The sequence below is a fragment of the Pongo pygmaeus genome, chromosome 7 (genome assembly GCF_028885625.2).
Source record: "Pongo pygmaeus isolate AG05252 chromosome 7, NHGRI_mPonPyg2-v2.0_pri, whole genome shotgun sequence".
Lineage (NCBI taxonomy): Eukaryota > Metazoa > Chordata > Mammalia > Primates > Hominidae > Pongo > Pongo pygmaeus.
The window spans coordinates 151,610,506-151,624,104 of NC_072380.2; the positions used below are offsets into that span (position 1 = coordinate 151,610,506).

Sequence of the window (13,599 nt, forward strand, 5' to 3'; positions counted from 1 at the left end):
TGAGACTACAGGCGTGTGCTACCATGCCTAATTTTATGATTTTTTGTAGAAACAGGGTCTTGCTATATTGCACAGGCTGATCTTGAACTCCTGGGCTCAAGCAATCCTCTGCCTCAGCCTCCCAAAGCACTGGGGTTATGGGGGTGACAGGTGATCTAATTTTACCTCAACATGGTCTTTGAGGGCCTCATAGCACCCCAAGCCCACAGAGCATATCCAAAGGCCCTTCCCAACTATACAGGAGTCTCCTTGTTAGCAGTCTGAATGAACAATTCAGCTCCCTTCCCTCCTTACATGTCTAAGAATGCTGATGACCTCTGGAGTGTTTTATGCTTTTTCGAAATGGTGAGCCCAGAAAGCCGGCCCCCTGACCAGCCCCTCGCTCTGGCCCTGCTTGCCTTCCTCCTTTGCCCCTTGCAAACACCCTTGCCCTGCTGCTGCTTGCTAGTTTTGGAGTCGCACAGCACGTTAGAGGTGATGGCTCTTTAGCAGTCTCCTAGTGGAAATTAAACCTCCTTGTCTGACAATGAAGAAAACTGAGGCCCAGAGAGGTTCAGGACCCACCTTAGGTCACACAGCCACCATCTTTGGCTGCTGCAGACACACCTGGAGGGCCTGTCACAAATGCAGGTACACAGAACCCTTGTTTAGATTCAGAGGCAGCAGGTCAGGGACAGGCCCCAAGGGTCAGTGACTTTTAAGACACCAGGTAATTCTGATGAGCTGCCAGGTTTGGGCATGACTCGTCTAGGCCAGCTCCGTATTCCACCATCACCACCACTAGCACTGCTGATGAGCCTGCGAGCATAACATCCCAGGAAGAAGCACAACCCAGGAGAGAGAAAAAAAACAGAAAGGCAGGACAAGGGGCTCGGCCACCTCCATTCAGCGTATGCTCCACCTGTGTTTCACACACCGGTTCATTCCAGCCCTCCACTGGCCATGGGAGGCTGGGCTTTTTCATTAAATTTACAGAGGAGGAAAATGAACTGATATTAGATAAAGCTCATATATGGATACAGCACCCTGATCCCTTCGCTCCTCCCAAGCCCAGTACCCCAGCCTTGCAAACTGTCTACACAGTCCCCACTCAAGGACACGGGTCTCACCCTGCTGTTACAGCCCCTTTCCACCCTTTAACACAATGTGATCTCCTAAAAGACTCTGCATGTTAAAGGAGACTAGAACTTAGGGCTTTAAATATGGGTTTGAAGATCTCAAAGTCTATCTCCCTGGTAAGACCACAGCACCTGGTTCCATGCTATGTGCACAGTAGAGGTTGAGTCACTGTCTGCTTGTTTGATGCTGTACACTTAGGAAAGAGAGGGAAAGCCTACCCAATCATTAAACCTAGCAACTGCAAACCTAGGTTGCTAGAGAGAGAAGCTGGAAGCAGCTGGAAGCAACTGTCTGAAAGTCTGGAAACCTCTTCCAGGAGGGATCACAAAAAGGGTGAGGTGATTTGCTTCCAGCCTCTTTTCCAGTTTACAGGGGACGTGCTCACAAGTCCAAGTGGGAAACACCGGGTGCGGTGGCAGGAGGGAACAGCCCTCAGGATGCAGCTGCAGCCAACCTGCCCTGGACCCTGGTCTCTTGGCCATGCTCTGCCTTCAGATGGCCACAGAGAGCCACACAGTGGGGGCAGAAACTCTAAACAGAGCAGCCGCCTCACCTTGGGGGTTACATTCAGCCTTGTCCTGATTACCACGCTGGGACTTCAGCTCTGGCATAACTCGCTTTGTTTCTGACACAGCCTCAGGCCAGCCGTGGGGAGGGCTGGCGAGGGAGGGGCGGGTGGGCAGAAGCACCCTGGGAGGACCTGGACGCGAGGGCCTTTCAGCCCACAGCTGGGATAGCTATTTCTACTTTGGCACTCCCCCAAAAGGAAGGGAGAAAACTTAATTTCCTAAAGCACTGACTATATGCCTGGCATCCTACAAGGACTCTGTCCATATTACCACAAGGCCCCTGGACCGTATCTGTCTCCCTGTCCATGTGCAGGTCCCTGCAGTCAGGGTCTGGGAAGATTCACACCTTGGATGGAAGAGGGCGTCAACAGGTGACAGAGTGTGGATGATGCCTTTAAAGGGAGAAGGGCAGTAGGCAGGCACAGCTTTGATCCTTAAAGCCAAGGACCTGCACTATCCTGGAGCACCTGGAAGAAGTTATCCCTGGAGACCCAGTATGGCAGTGGGCAGGGTTCCTTCCCCCAGCCAACGCCTACTATATACCACTGTGTTCTCTCTGGGGTCTTAAGACAACTCAGCCCTTCACTCCAGAAAATTACAGCCTAGTAAGACACATAAAACACAGGCCTCTGGTGTCCCGGGAAAAGCATCAGAGGGCTTAGGATCGAAGGCAGGGTTATATTTTGAGCAGCTGTGTGACTTACGGCAAGGGTTTCTAAAAATATATAGTAGGTACAAAAATACTTTCTGTGCAGAATTGTTTTGTATAAAAACTATGGCTTCCGGCATGTAGCAGAATTCATGAGATACCTGTTGAAAAGAATGAAAACAGAGAGACAAAAGAGGTGCTCGAAGGCCACGGAGCTCAGAGGAAGGCATGGTAGAGAAATCAGGAGCGTCTCGAAAAGTGGGGTGAGCTTGGTGTGGAAGGGCTAAGTAGGGCCTGAACAGAGGGGAGTGGAATAGGAGAGGAAGGAAGCCACAGGAGGACAGAGCTGCTGAGCCATGGCTAGATGGCAGGGGGAGGGGAGAAGAGACACACACACCCGGGGCAAGAAAGACAAGGCTTTGTCTTCGAGGGAGCACAAAAATAATAGAGGTGGCATCAAAGAGTGACACAAAAGACTTATACTTACAAAGACACACTTCTAGGCCGGGTGCAGTGACTCACACCTGTAATCCCAGCACTTTTGGAGGCCGAGGCGGGAGGATCACCTGAGGTCAGGAGTTCAAGACCAGCCTGGCCAACATGGAGAAACCCCATCTCTACAAAAAATACAAAATGAGCTGGGCATGGTGATGTATGCCTGTACTCCCAGCTACTAGGGAGGCTGAGGCAGGAGAATCTCTTGAACCTCGGAGGCGGAGGTTGTGGTGATCCAAGATTGTACCATTGCACTCCAGCCTGGGCAACAAGAGCAAAACTCCATCTCAAAAAATAAATAAATAAAGACACATTTCTACTGTCCTTAGCAGCCAATGGTAGGAGGAAATCTTTCAAGATGAGAGACCATGAGACAAACATGAGAGCAGGCAGAAGGCAGCCAGTGCCAGCACTGGAGGCAGGTGATGGGGGGAGGGATGCAGACAGACCAGGGGCAGGTCTGAGCCAGAGCTCAGTGGTGACGCGGTGACCAGCTGGATTGGGACTGGGACACAACCTGATACTCAAAAGGGGAGGGCCTTGCAGGGGATTGGGCAGGTGTGTGGGGTTGCTGTGGGGGATGATGGATTCAGTTTTGATCTATTTGATGTGTTTAGTTAAAAAGTCTGCAGGGCCTGAGAGAGAGAGAGAGAGAGAGTGAGTTCTGGGGGTAACTGTGAATGTAAACAGAGTGCTGGTCTACCCGTGCTGCTGTTGGCTGAGGGATCCCAGAAAGCTCTTGCATTTTCCAGATAAGAGAACACTCTGTAACAGAGGCTCAACATCATCTCAGCTTTCTTGGATGACATAATGGCACTTCAGCATCTTCCATGGCCTTGGGGGACCTTACCATGAGGCTCAATAACTACTATTGAGTTTGGACCAATCTTCTTTGGCCTTCTGATTAATCAGTACCCTCATTTTATGTCCTTTTTTCTTCTGGAAATCAAGTTGAACAATACCTCAAACAGAACAGCCATTTGAGTTACCTCACTGGAAGTTTCCCAATGAAACCAGAAGACTAATTGCCAAATCATAGGAGAGCAACACTGAACTCATTTTCTATCTTTTTCTGCAAATAGTTGAATGGCATTTGGGTTTTCTAGGACTAGAAAGCCCCTTTCCTTTCCTCTCCTCCACTTCCTTCCGCCAAAAAAACATCTAGAAAGCCAAAGATTCTACACATTATTGTCCTTTTATAGATGAGAATATTAGAGTTTCCAGTCTTTCAAGAAATAATGGGACTACAGGAAGGCCAAGAATAAAACACAAGAAGTGACAGTCAGGAGCACTCACAGGTGCTGCAGGCAAGTCACTCTTCCCCTGTGGGCCAGGGAACAGATAGGTAGAAATTTACTTAGGAAAAATCTAGGACTTTGGTTGAGGATGACCTGGGTCAAATCCCAGGTGGCCTCATACTATGTCAATGGACTTGGACAATGGACTTCACCTCTCAGAGCCTCATTCCAGCTGCCATAAAATGGTTGGAGGCCCCTTCCTCAAATCACCATGTGTGGATTAAAGAAGTGTGAACTAGCCCAGAACTCAGAGGACTTCACAAATGTTACTTTTCTTTCTTCTCATTTAATTGTTAACAAAATATCTAAACAACCAAATCATCTAATTATTGAGTAACAAATTAGTCAATAGACATAAATATTAACAACAAAATATGACCTCATTATAAGTCATGAAAACAAGTAATCAACCACTTATTAATTAACCAATCAGTCCAATTATTAATGAAACAACACTTGGTCCCTCTAATACTACAGTGACTATTTAATATGATTAGTAGTTACAATGATGATGCATGAATGACTAATTAACCTAATTATCATTAGTAAAGAATAATTATTCCTAATAACCACCTAGTTCCAATTGGATTTATAAAGTTAGATGGAATTTGAAGATGCATGAAAATTACTTGCATAAATTAGCATGACAATCAAACTCCTTCGTAACTTGGACATGTATATTTCGGGGGGAAGCAGCTCATAATTTGGGAGTCCTCCTCTGAGATGGTAGATCCCTGTGGCACTAACACTGTGACTTCCCACTTCAAGGGGTTTCTGCACAGAGGCCCAGGCCCACAGCCCACCCAGCCTCTTCTCTGGCCAAGCCCTCCCCTGCCTGCATTTCCACAGATTCAAGGAACTTTGTCCTGAGCACAGCACCAAGCCACACTGCCTGTGCATAAACACTTGGCCAGCCCAGAAACCAGATTTCCAATTTTCCTAAAAGGCTGCCAGGATACAGGAGTCGTCACATAGGAAATCATGGATGTATAGATTTATTGTAAAATTTTCTAGCAGGTGGAATATTTCATTTTGAAAGACAGGCATAAAAAGCATCTTATAGGATCCCAGCCACCCTGGGGCTTTGCACGCTCTGAGATGGCAGTGCCGGCTCTTCCCTTAACGCAAAGCTAATTAAACTCTCTGAGCTTGGTTTCTCTAGATTTTAAATGAGGGTAAGCAAATTTTGCTCACAGGCAGTTATAAAGAATAGACACGATTATATATGAAAGCTAAAGAGAATGCTTGGCAACAGCAGAAACTAAACACACATGCTTCTCTTTACTTCTCCCCACTGCTCTTTCAGGGATAGGCTGCCATGAGATCAACCTCGGTTTTCCAGGTCAGTGTCAGGATCCTGCTCTGGGCCTCCACAGAGCCCTGACTTCCTCTCCAAAGCTCAGCTCAGTGGATTCTCCTTCCAGATTAATCCTGTGCTTTTGTTTGATGATGCTTTCACATCTTGAGGCCTTGTGGATGCAGGGAGGGCCTTCCCCTTCCAGGATTAGCTAATTCCTAGAGATCGCAAAGGACTTGCTTGAGAGTAGGACTCTGATATGCAAACTTGCCCATCCCTAGTACACCTTCTTCAATCAGGCCCCTGTGGTGTGGGACAGGACACTACCTCTCTGCCCTAAATCACCCCGGACCAGGTACTAGACCGTGAGAAACCACCCGTACAGCGTGGAGCCTGCAGAAATTATTCAAACTGTCCAATCCTAAGCCTGCTCAGCAACTGACCCTGCCTCACCCTTGCCCAGCAGTGGCTCCTGCCCAAGTTTGCCTTTCACTCTTTCTGCCTCCAAACTGCCTCTGTTGCTCCCCCGACAGCTCTGCAGGAAACGGACGCTCCCATCCATGGAAACTGTGAGGAGCAAACTATCTCCAATGACAGTCGTTTCCTGATCTGTTGGCCTCACTTTGCCTGAATAAATACAAGATTTAGGGTTCAGATGAAAACACCTTCTCTATCTGTGTCTCTTTCTGGCCCATTAGTGTATGAATTCTCATGGCATACACTGCAGCTACTTAGATTTTACATCCCCAGAGCTGAATTTGGTACCCAGTGCATATTTAATAAAAACCTGTTGAATGAATAAATCCATGAATGAACAAACATGATGGTAAGCAGGAGAAAACAGAGGCCAGGCCCAGGCAAGGTAGACACATGGATATGTCAGGAAGAGTGAATCAGAGGAAATGGCTGAGATGCACAGAAACCCAGGCTCTTGCCGTGGAGAAACAGGAACGCTTTTACACTGTTGATGGGAGTGCAAATTAGTTCAACCACTGTGGAAGACAGTGTGGCAATTCCTCAAGGCTCTAGAACCAGAAATACCATTTGACCCAGCAATCCCTTTACTGGGTATATACCCAAAGGATTATAAATCATTCTACTGTAAAGACACACGCACACGCATGTTTATTGCAGCACTATTTACAATAGCAAAGACTTGGAACCAACCCAAATGCACATCAATGATAGACTGGATAAAGAAAATGTAGCACATATGCACCATGGAATACTATGCAGCCATAAAAAAGGATGAGTTCATGTCCTTTGTAGGGACATGGATGAAGCTGGAAACCATCATTCTCAGCAAACTAACACAGGAACAGAAAGCCAAACACCACATGTTCTCACTCATAAGTGGGAGCTGAACAATGAGAACACATGGACACAGGGAGGGGAACATCACACACTGGGGCCTGTCAGTGGGTCGGGGGAAAGGGAGGGAGAGCATTAGGACAAATACCTAATGCATGTGGGACTTAAAACCTAGATGACGGGTTGATAGGTGCAACAAACCACCATGGCACATGCATACCTACGTAACAAACCTGCAAGTTCTGCACATGCATCCCAGAACTTAAAGTAAAATAAAATTAAACTTTAAAAAAAAGGAATCTGGCCTCTCAGTGTAAGAGTGGCTGACCTGAACACAGCTTTGATTCCATCAGGCAGTAGCCCCAACCAGGCCACCAGGTGGTACATACTGCAAACGCTATATTGCCTGGTTCTGAACCACTGAGATCCCTGAACACATCAGGGTGCACAATTACAGGGTGCTACTCCCTGCCATGAAAGCCTGGTAATATTTATATCTATAGCACACAGCTCAATGTCTGGCATTCAGTAAAGATTTACTGAATGAAAATGACTTCAGAGTTATAAATGAAAGAATGAAATCTCTTTTCCCAGATAACAAACAAAGAGTTGTAGGGGGAAAAATTATAGCTTAAAATAATTTGATCGAGCTGCATTGATGGTGAATTTTAAAATACACAAGGTTGACTCACTATGAAGCAAGGTAATAAAACATAAGGCAAAACCCACTCTATTTTTCATTATTAATAGCAAAATGCCACAGTGAATGTGAAATCTTTAGAACACTGTGAATTATGATGGATCGTATATTCTTATTCCCTGCTGCATCCTGACCTGAATGAAGGGTGCAGAAATGAAGTCTCAGATTGCATCCAAGGTGCCGTCTTTCACTAGAGTGCTTTCATGTCAGCCAGCAGAAAAAACTGGCTTCTAAAGTGCAGTGAGCAGCATTTTCCGGATGTGTGCCTCCCTGCCAACGAGGGACGGGCAGTGTGACCGCCACCCCGGGGAATCTGGTGTGGAGGTGGGGCTGTCCAGTCCCAGGTGGTGCTGAAGCCAGGTGCTCTACCACAGCTCCAGGAGGACAAAATGGAAGAGCCCAGCAGTGACTTGTGCCCACCTGCTTGGTGCCAAAGAGGCCAGGAGAACAGGGACAGCCATATCTGTCTACCCTGTGTGTGCTGTGCCTCAGGACCTCATTATCACCTCTCATAGTCACTGCTCTTCTCCTCAATCTTCAGGTGTGCCCTCCTTTTTTATGGCAAGAGCTGAGCACTGGGTTCCCTCTGTGCCTTCTGCTTGCTGATCCTGCTTCAGCATGAACTTACTGATGCCAGGTGAGGCCCAGTGATGCCAGGTGAGGGGACAGGAGTGAAGCTTTGGTGGGTTGAGGGGTCAAAGAAAGGATGAAGGGAATTCTTTACACTGCAAAGGCCAGGCATAGAGCTTCAGGGGCTTGCCATGTTTTGTCCACATTGTAGTACCCTCTGGGGGACTCACGGTGTGACGCTGCATTTGAAAATAAGGGAGACTAAGACAGTTTAGGGCCTCAGTCATGTAGGGAGGAAGGGATTTGAAGCCAGGCATCTGCCTAGCATAGGGTGGCCCTGAGTGAAGCCCTCTGCACCTGGAGCCTCACCCCTCATCTATGACATGGGGACAAGGACCCTGAGGGTGCCTATCTAGATGGGTGGGTGTCAGGATCCACAGGGCCGGCACTAGGATGGCACAGCTGGACCTGTGGAAGCAGAGCCAAGTACGGCCTGTGGGAGTTGGGCCAAGTATGAGGACAGAGGAAGCTACACCAGAACTGAGTCCTAAGAGACCCAGAGAAGCTGGAAGAAGGAGGAGGAGGCAGAGAATCCAGGGAGCGAGAACAGCACCTGCCTAGGAACAGAGGCCTCTGAGACTGGGGCCCTAACCTCATCATTTTACAGTGGGGAAACTGAGGCCCAAGCAGGGGAAGGACTTGGCCAATGTCCCAGTGTTCTGGAGGACAGACTGAGACCCAAACCCAGGCCTCTTAGCTCCTATGATAGTGGCCGCCCTTTTGGTTTTCTGGCCTCTGTGGCTGATCCCCTTACAACTCTCACTGGGTTCATCTTCCTATCCCTGCTGCTCCGTGCCCTGTGCTCCGGCGGCACCACATGCTGCTCGATTCCTGCCCAGCGCTGCGCTGCAGTGCACCAGGTCCCTGCAGAGCTGTGCCCCAGGTAAGGCCCTCCCTCCGCTCATTCCTGCCTGGCTGGCACTGCCTTGTCTGCCAAGGGGAGACAAGCCTCCTCAAGGCTGATTTCCCCACCACCTCATCCTGGGGTCCCCCCTCGCCTGCCAGTACTTCCCTTTCTCCTAGGACTGCTCATCACTTTTGTCACCCCCATCTGCCTCCTCCAGATGGAAATTCCTTCAGGATAGCCAACAATGGTCATTCAGCTCCCACACAGGACAGCAGAGGAGGAGGGAAGGAGGACACATGACCCACTGGCCATTCTTTTTAATAGTTTGATGAGGTGACCAGCAGGATTCTGGCTGCCCACCTGAGAGCTGCTGCCTGGTCATTTATTTAATCAGAGAAAAGCAGCGTTGCTATGGAAGAGAATGTAAAAGGTAGTTACCTGCAGCCCCAGCAATCCAGGGATTCCAGGTGGTCCCACGTCACCTTTCTTCCCCTGAGTGTAAAAGAAGAAGCTAAAATTAACAAGCAGGCAATCGTCAACCAGAGCTGGTTTAATAATGAGTCTCGGTGGACATTTGGGTCTTTATTACTCTCAACCTCCCAGATTAACAATTGTCCCTCAGGAGTGCCCCACAGAGGAACAATGTGGGATCAGAAAAAGGACTCAGGCTTTTTCTGAGGTCAGGAGTAAGGCTTTGGATCCCAGCTCTGTAACTTAAATGTGTTTGGTAACACACGGCCCCATATTCAAAAGGTACAGAAAGGTATACCCAAGAAAAGCCTCCTTTTAATCCCAGTCTCAGCCACTCAGTTCCTTTCCTTGGAAACAACTAATCTTACTAGATGTTGGTTAATTTTCCCAGAGAGATTTTATGCATTGGTAAGCCTTACGCATGCACACACACAAACACACACACTCCCCCTGTCCCCCGTTTCTTCACAGACTTCAGCATGCCATTCAATCTGTTAAACTTTGCTTCTTTGTTTCCATTTAATTTATCTAAGCCACATCCCATATCACATGGAGAGTTGCTGGTATCCTTTATACAGGTGCATGGTTTTCCCTGTGCAAATGAGGCATGATGCATTGAAACAACCTCCTCCTTGTGGCTAGGTAGGTTACTTAGGGCGTTTCTGCTCTTCTGCTGTGGGAATCCATGCTTCAGTGCATACATGTTCAGTATCCAGCAGGGTGATGTTGTGGGGTGACCTGAGGCCATCTCCTTAAATAGGGGTAAGGTGTGTGTTGGTTAGTTTAATTTACACAGTGTGGTAATGACATATATTGTATAACAGAGGTTATCTGAAGAACAGAATACAGCCCTTTTTGGCATTGTCCTGGTGGTTTTCTTGATTAAATAAAAGCACTGCAATCAGGAATTGAAAGTAAAGTAAGACCTTGATAAGATCTACATTTTTTTGAGTGTCTATTTCACGGCAAACTCTCTAGTTCTTCCCACATGATCCTTTCTTAATTTACTCTGCAAGAGGACCCTGGAATGCCAATGTTCTCATCCCATTGATGAGTGTGCAAATCGAGGCTCAGAGCTCATGTGTCTCTTGTTGCACAGCTAGTAAGGGGCAGAGTTCAGATCACACCCAGTTCTATGCAGACTTGAAGTCTGCGCCAGTATTGCTGGCTTCTCAGGGCTCTGAAGAATTAAAAGGGATGCTTTCTACAAAATAACTCTTAAGTGTTCTATGCAGACTTGAAGCCTGTGCCAATATTGCTGGCTTCTCGGGGCTCTGAAGAATTAAAAGGGATGCTTTCTACAAAATAACTCTAAGTGTATCTGTGAGACTGTAAAACTTGATATCATCCTCTCCTCTCATTCAGCAACTCTGGCCCTCTTCTCTCTGCCCCTTGATGACTCTTGCTTGTCTCCACTGTCCCAGAACCCCCAACTCAAGCACACCCTGGGAGCAACAGGGAGGACGGATTAAGGCTGTTCAAGCTGCTTCTCTCATTGCCCAGCATAACCCATAACGTTGCCTTGGGCCAGCCCACCATTTTCTCTCCCCAGAACCACTGCAGTAGCCTTCTAAACAGTGCCTCCCTTAACACACTTGGCCATTGCACCTTTCCCCTCAAAGCAGCAAGGATGATATCATTAAAACATAAATCATGTCACATCATCTCCTCTGCTCAAAACACTACAATGCCTCTCAGCTCACTTAGAGCAGAACTTTAATGACCTCCAGCCTGCCCTCCATGACCTCATTTCCTCCAACCCTCTTCTCATTTCCATGTACTTTTTTCCACCTCCAGCCACACTGGCCTCCCACCTCCACCTTGAATCCACCAAATGCATTCCAAACTGAAGGTCTGTCCACTGGCATTTCCTTCTGACTGGGTTTGTTCCCCAGGTATCCACATAGATCAATTTTTCAATTCAATTTAGTTTCTGCTGAAATGCTCCTTTAACTGAATGTCTTCTTCAGCCAGCCTCACCAGAATAGCACTCCCTCTGTCCCATTGTGTCTTCTCACGCTGCCATAATTTCCTTAGTGTGGATCCTAACTGTTGCACCATAGGCGTTTGTGCTTATTTATTGTGTGTCTACCCCTACTGGGACACAAGCCACCGGAAAGTGGAGTTGGGCTCTGGTTTTGTTTGATGCTATACATTGTAGGCTCAGGACAGTGCCTGCCACACAGTGGACATTCAATAGACATTTGTGGGCTGAATAAATCATCCCTTTGAGAACTATGCAGTCCCAAGCCATGACAGTGGCACTGAGGACAGCAGTGAAAAGTTAGAGAAAAGTGATATCAGGGAGGAAGGGAAGATACAACTTGGAGATTTGTTGACTAGCAGAGAGAGTGAGTGAGCCTGGTTTAGAAGCCCCTGGATCCACACCTTTGAGCTGTGAACCCATCAGGCTGGAGGGCACGATAATGTCTGGGTCACAATGAGTTTCTTGATACTTGCCAGGTAGAATTCAAGATGTGGTCACAGATACCTTCAGAAGACAGCCAAGCCTTGGAGGCACTGGGTTTCTCCATCCATCTGATCCAGCTCTGATTAATGCAGACATCAGGAAGCTGATCATAAGACAGCTAAGAGTTGCCAGCTCCCCTTCCTCAGGGAAAGGAAACCAGACACCTTCCATTTTCTATCTAGACAGACACCCTCTCCAATTGCTTCCAGGGGATTCTATAGAGAGTCACCGGTTATTTACAAGATGAATAAACCATTTTCCCTCAAGGTCAGTGGGAGGACCTGGTGAATAATCATCGGAAGTTAGAATCCAAGCCAGCAATGTAACTGTGTTGAGAGGAAAGACTGAAAGGAGAGATTGGAATATCTAATGGTTGGTAAGAAAGGATGAGAGAGAAGAGATGCAGAGGTCTGGGCCATGACTGAGCAGAATGACTCATTAAGATGCCGATGTGGTCGGGGGATGAAGCATCAGTTCTCTCTCCAGGGTGACACGATCACCATTTGGGGATGCAGCAAGGTCTCAGCAGCTCTCCGCTTCCTCAGCTGACCCCAGGATCTTATGTAACAACGTGACTCATGCTCAGGAAGGTGAACACCTAAGTTGACAACAGGATTTGTAAAAGGCATGAATTCAGGAGGTGTTCCTGTGCCAGGAAGTTGAATCAATTGATCTGGAAGAGCAGACGTATGGGCAAGTAGGAGGCGCATGGTAGATGAGAGAAATGCAAAGAAACACATCTATGGAAGCAGACTTCATAAGCATTAGGTTTTCAGCAAGGAGAAAGAAACCAAAAAGGTGGCAAGAGGCCAGAGAAAGAAAAGTGTCAGAGCAGATCTTTCATGGGTCATCCATGAAGGGGCATCATCCAGAGAAGCCTCAGGGTAACATCTCTCTGGCATCTGTACCTTCCGCACCCCCAACATCATGGACCATTCCAGTGCCTCTCAAAGGTGGCCTTCCTTCCTGTAGCCACAGCCACAGGAACCCACCCTGTTCCCAGGCCCAGTCTCTTCCTTCAGGCCCTCCTGGGCCAACCTCTGCAGGCATCTGAGCTGTTTGATTTGGAGATTCCTGGGATTCTAACCTACATTTTCAGTTTGGTGTCCAGGGTTCACACCATCATCTCCTAAGCAAGAGCCCAAATGGACTGCTTAGCTCAGCCCAAATATCCACTTAGGACTTCTGATGCCTGAGACGTTGCCATGCTGCTCCCTCTGTCTGTAATCCTCCCTTCACATCTCAGCCCATCAAAATCACATCCCAGTTCAGTGCCACCTCTTCCATGAAGCTTGAGCAGAAATGACAAATAACAGCTCAAATGATGAGAAATAAATACTTGAGTCATGGATTTCCTGAGGCCACCCAAGAGCTAACAAGTTAGAATTGCTAGGGGTGGGGTACAAAGCTCCAAGTGAGTAGAATCAAAGGAATTCTCTGTGTTCTTTCTCCAACCCCTTTCCTCTATGATATTGTAAGGAAAAGAAGTCTAAATCTAAGGTACATTGGAAGGATAAGCCATTTAACTTGCTGAGTCTTTGTTTTCCCACATGGAAGATTATAATCATGATAATTATTTCAAAAGATAATAAGAGAAGAAATGATTTAATATTTGAGGAAGTTATTTATAAAACACAATAAAGCATCCCTCAACTGTAACAGACAGTGATGAGAATGAGAAGGAAGATGATAATGACTATGAGGAAGATGAAATAGTGAGAGTCATATTCTGGCTCCTTTGTG

General features: G+C 47.3%; 1 protein-coding gene across 6 annotated transcripts in view; it reads right to left on the minus strand.

Annotated features, from left to right (window-relative positions):
• Positions 1–13,599, minus strand: part of COL22A1 (collagen type XXII alpha 1 chain) — a 336,676-nt gene that overhangs the window by 149,844 nt on the left and 173,233 nt on the right. For all 6 annotated transcript variants that reach the window (XM_054499251.2, XM_063669105.1, XM_063669106.1 and 3 more), the window contains one exon: positions 9,354–9,407. In XM_054499251.2, the coding sequence (XP_054355226.2) occupies positions 9,354–9,407 (54 nt within the window). The remainder of the gene's footprint in view (positions 1–9,353; positions 9,408–13,599) is intronic.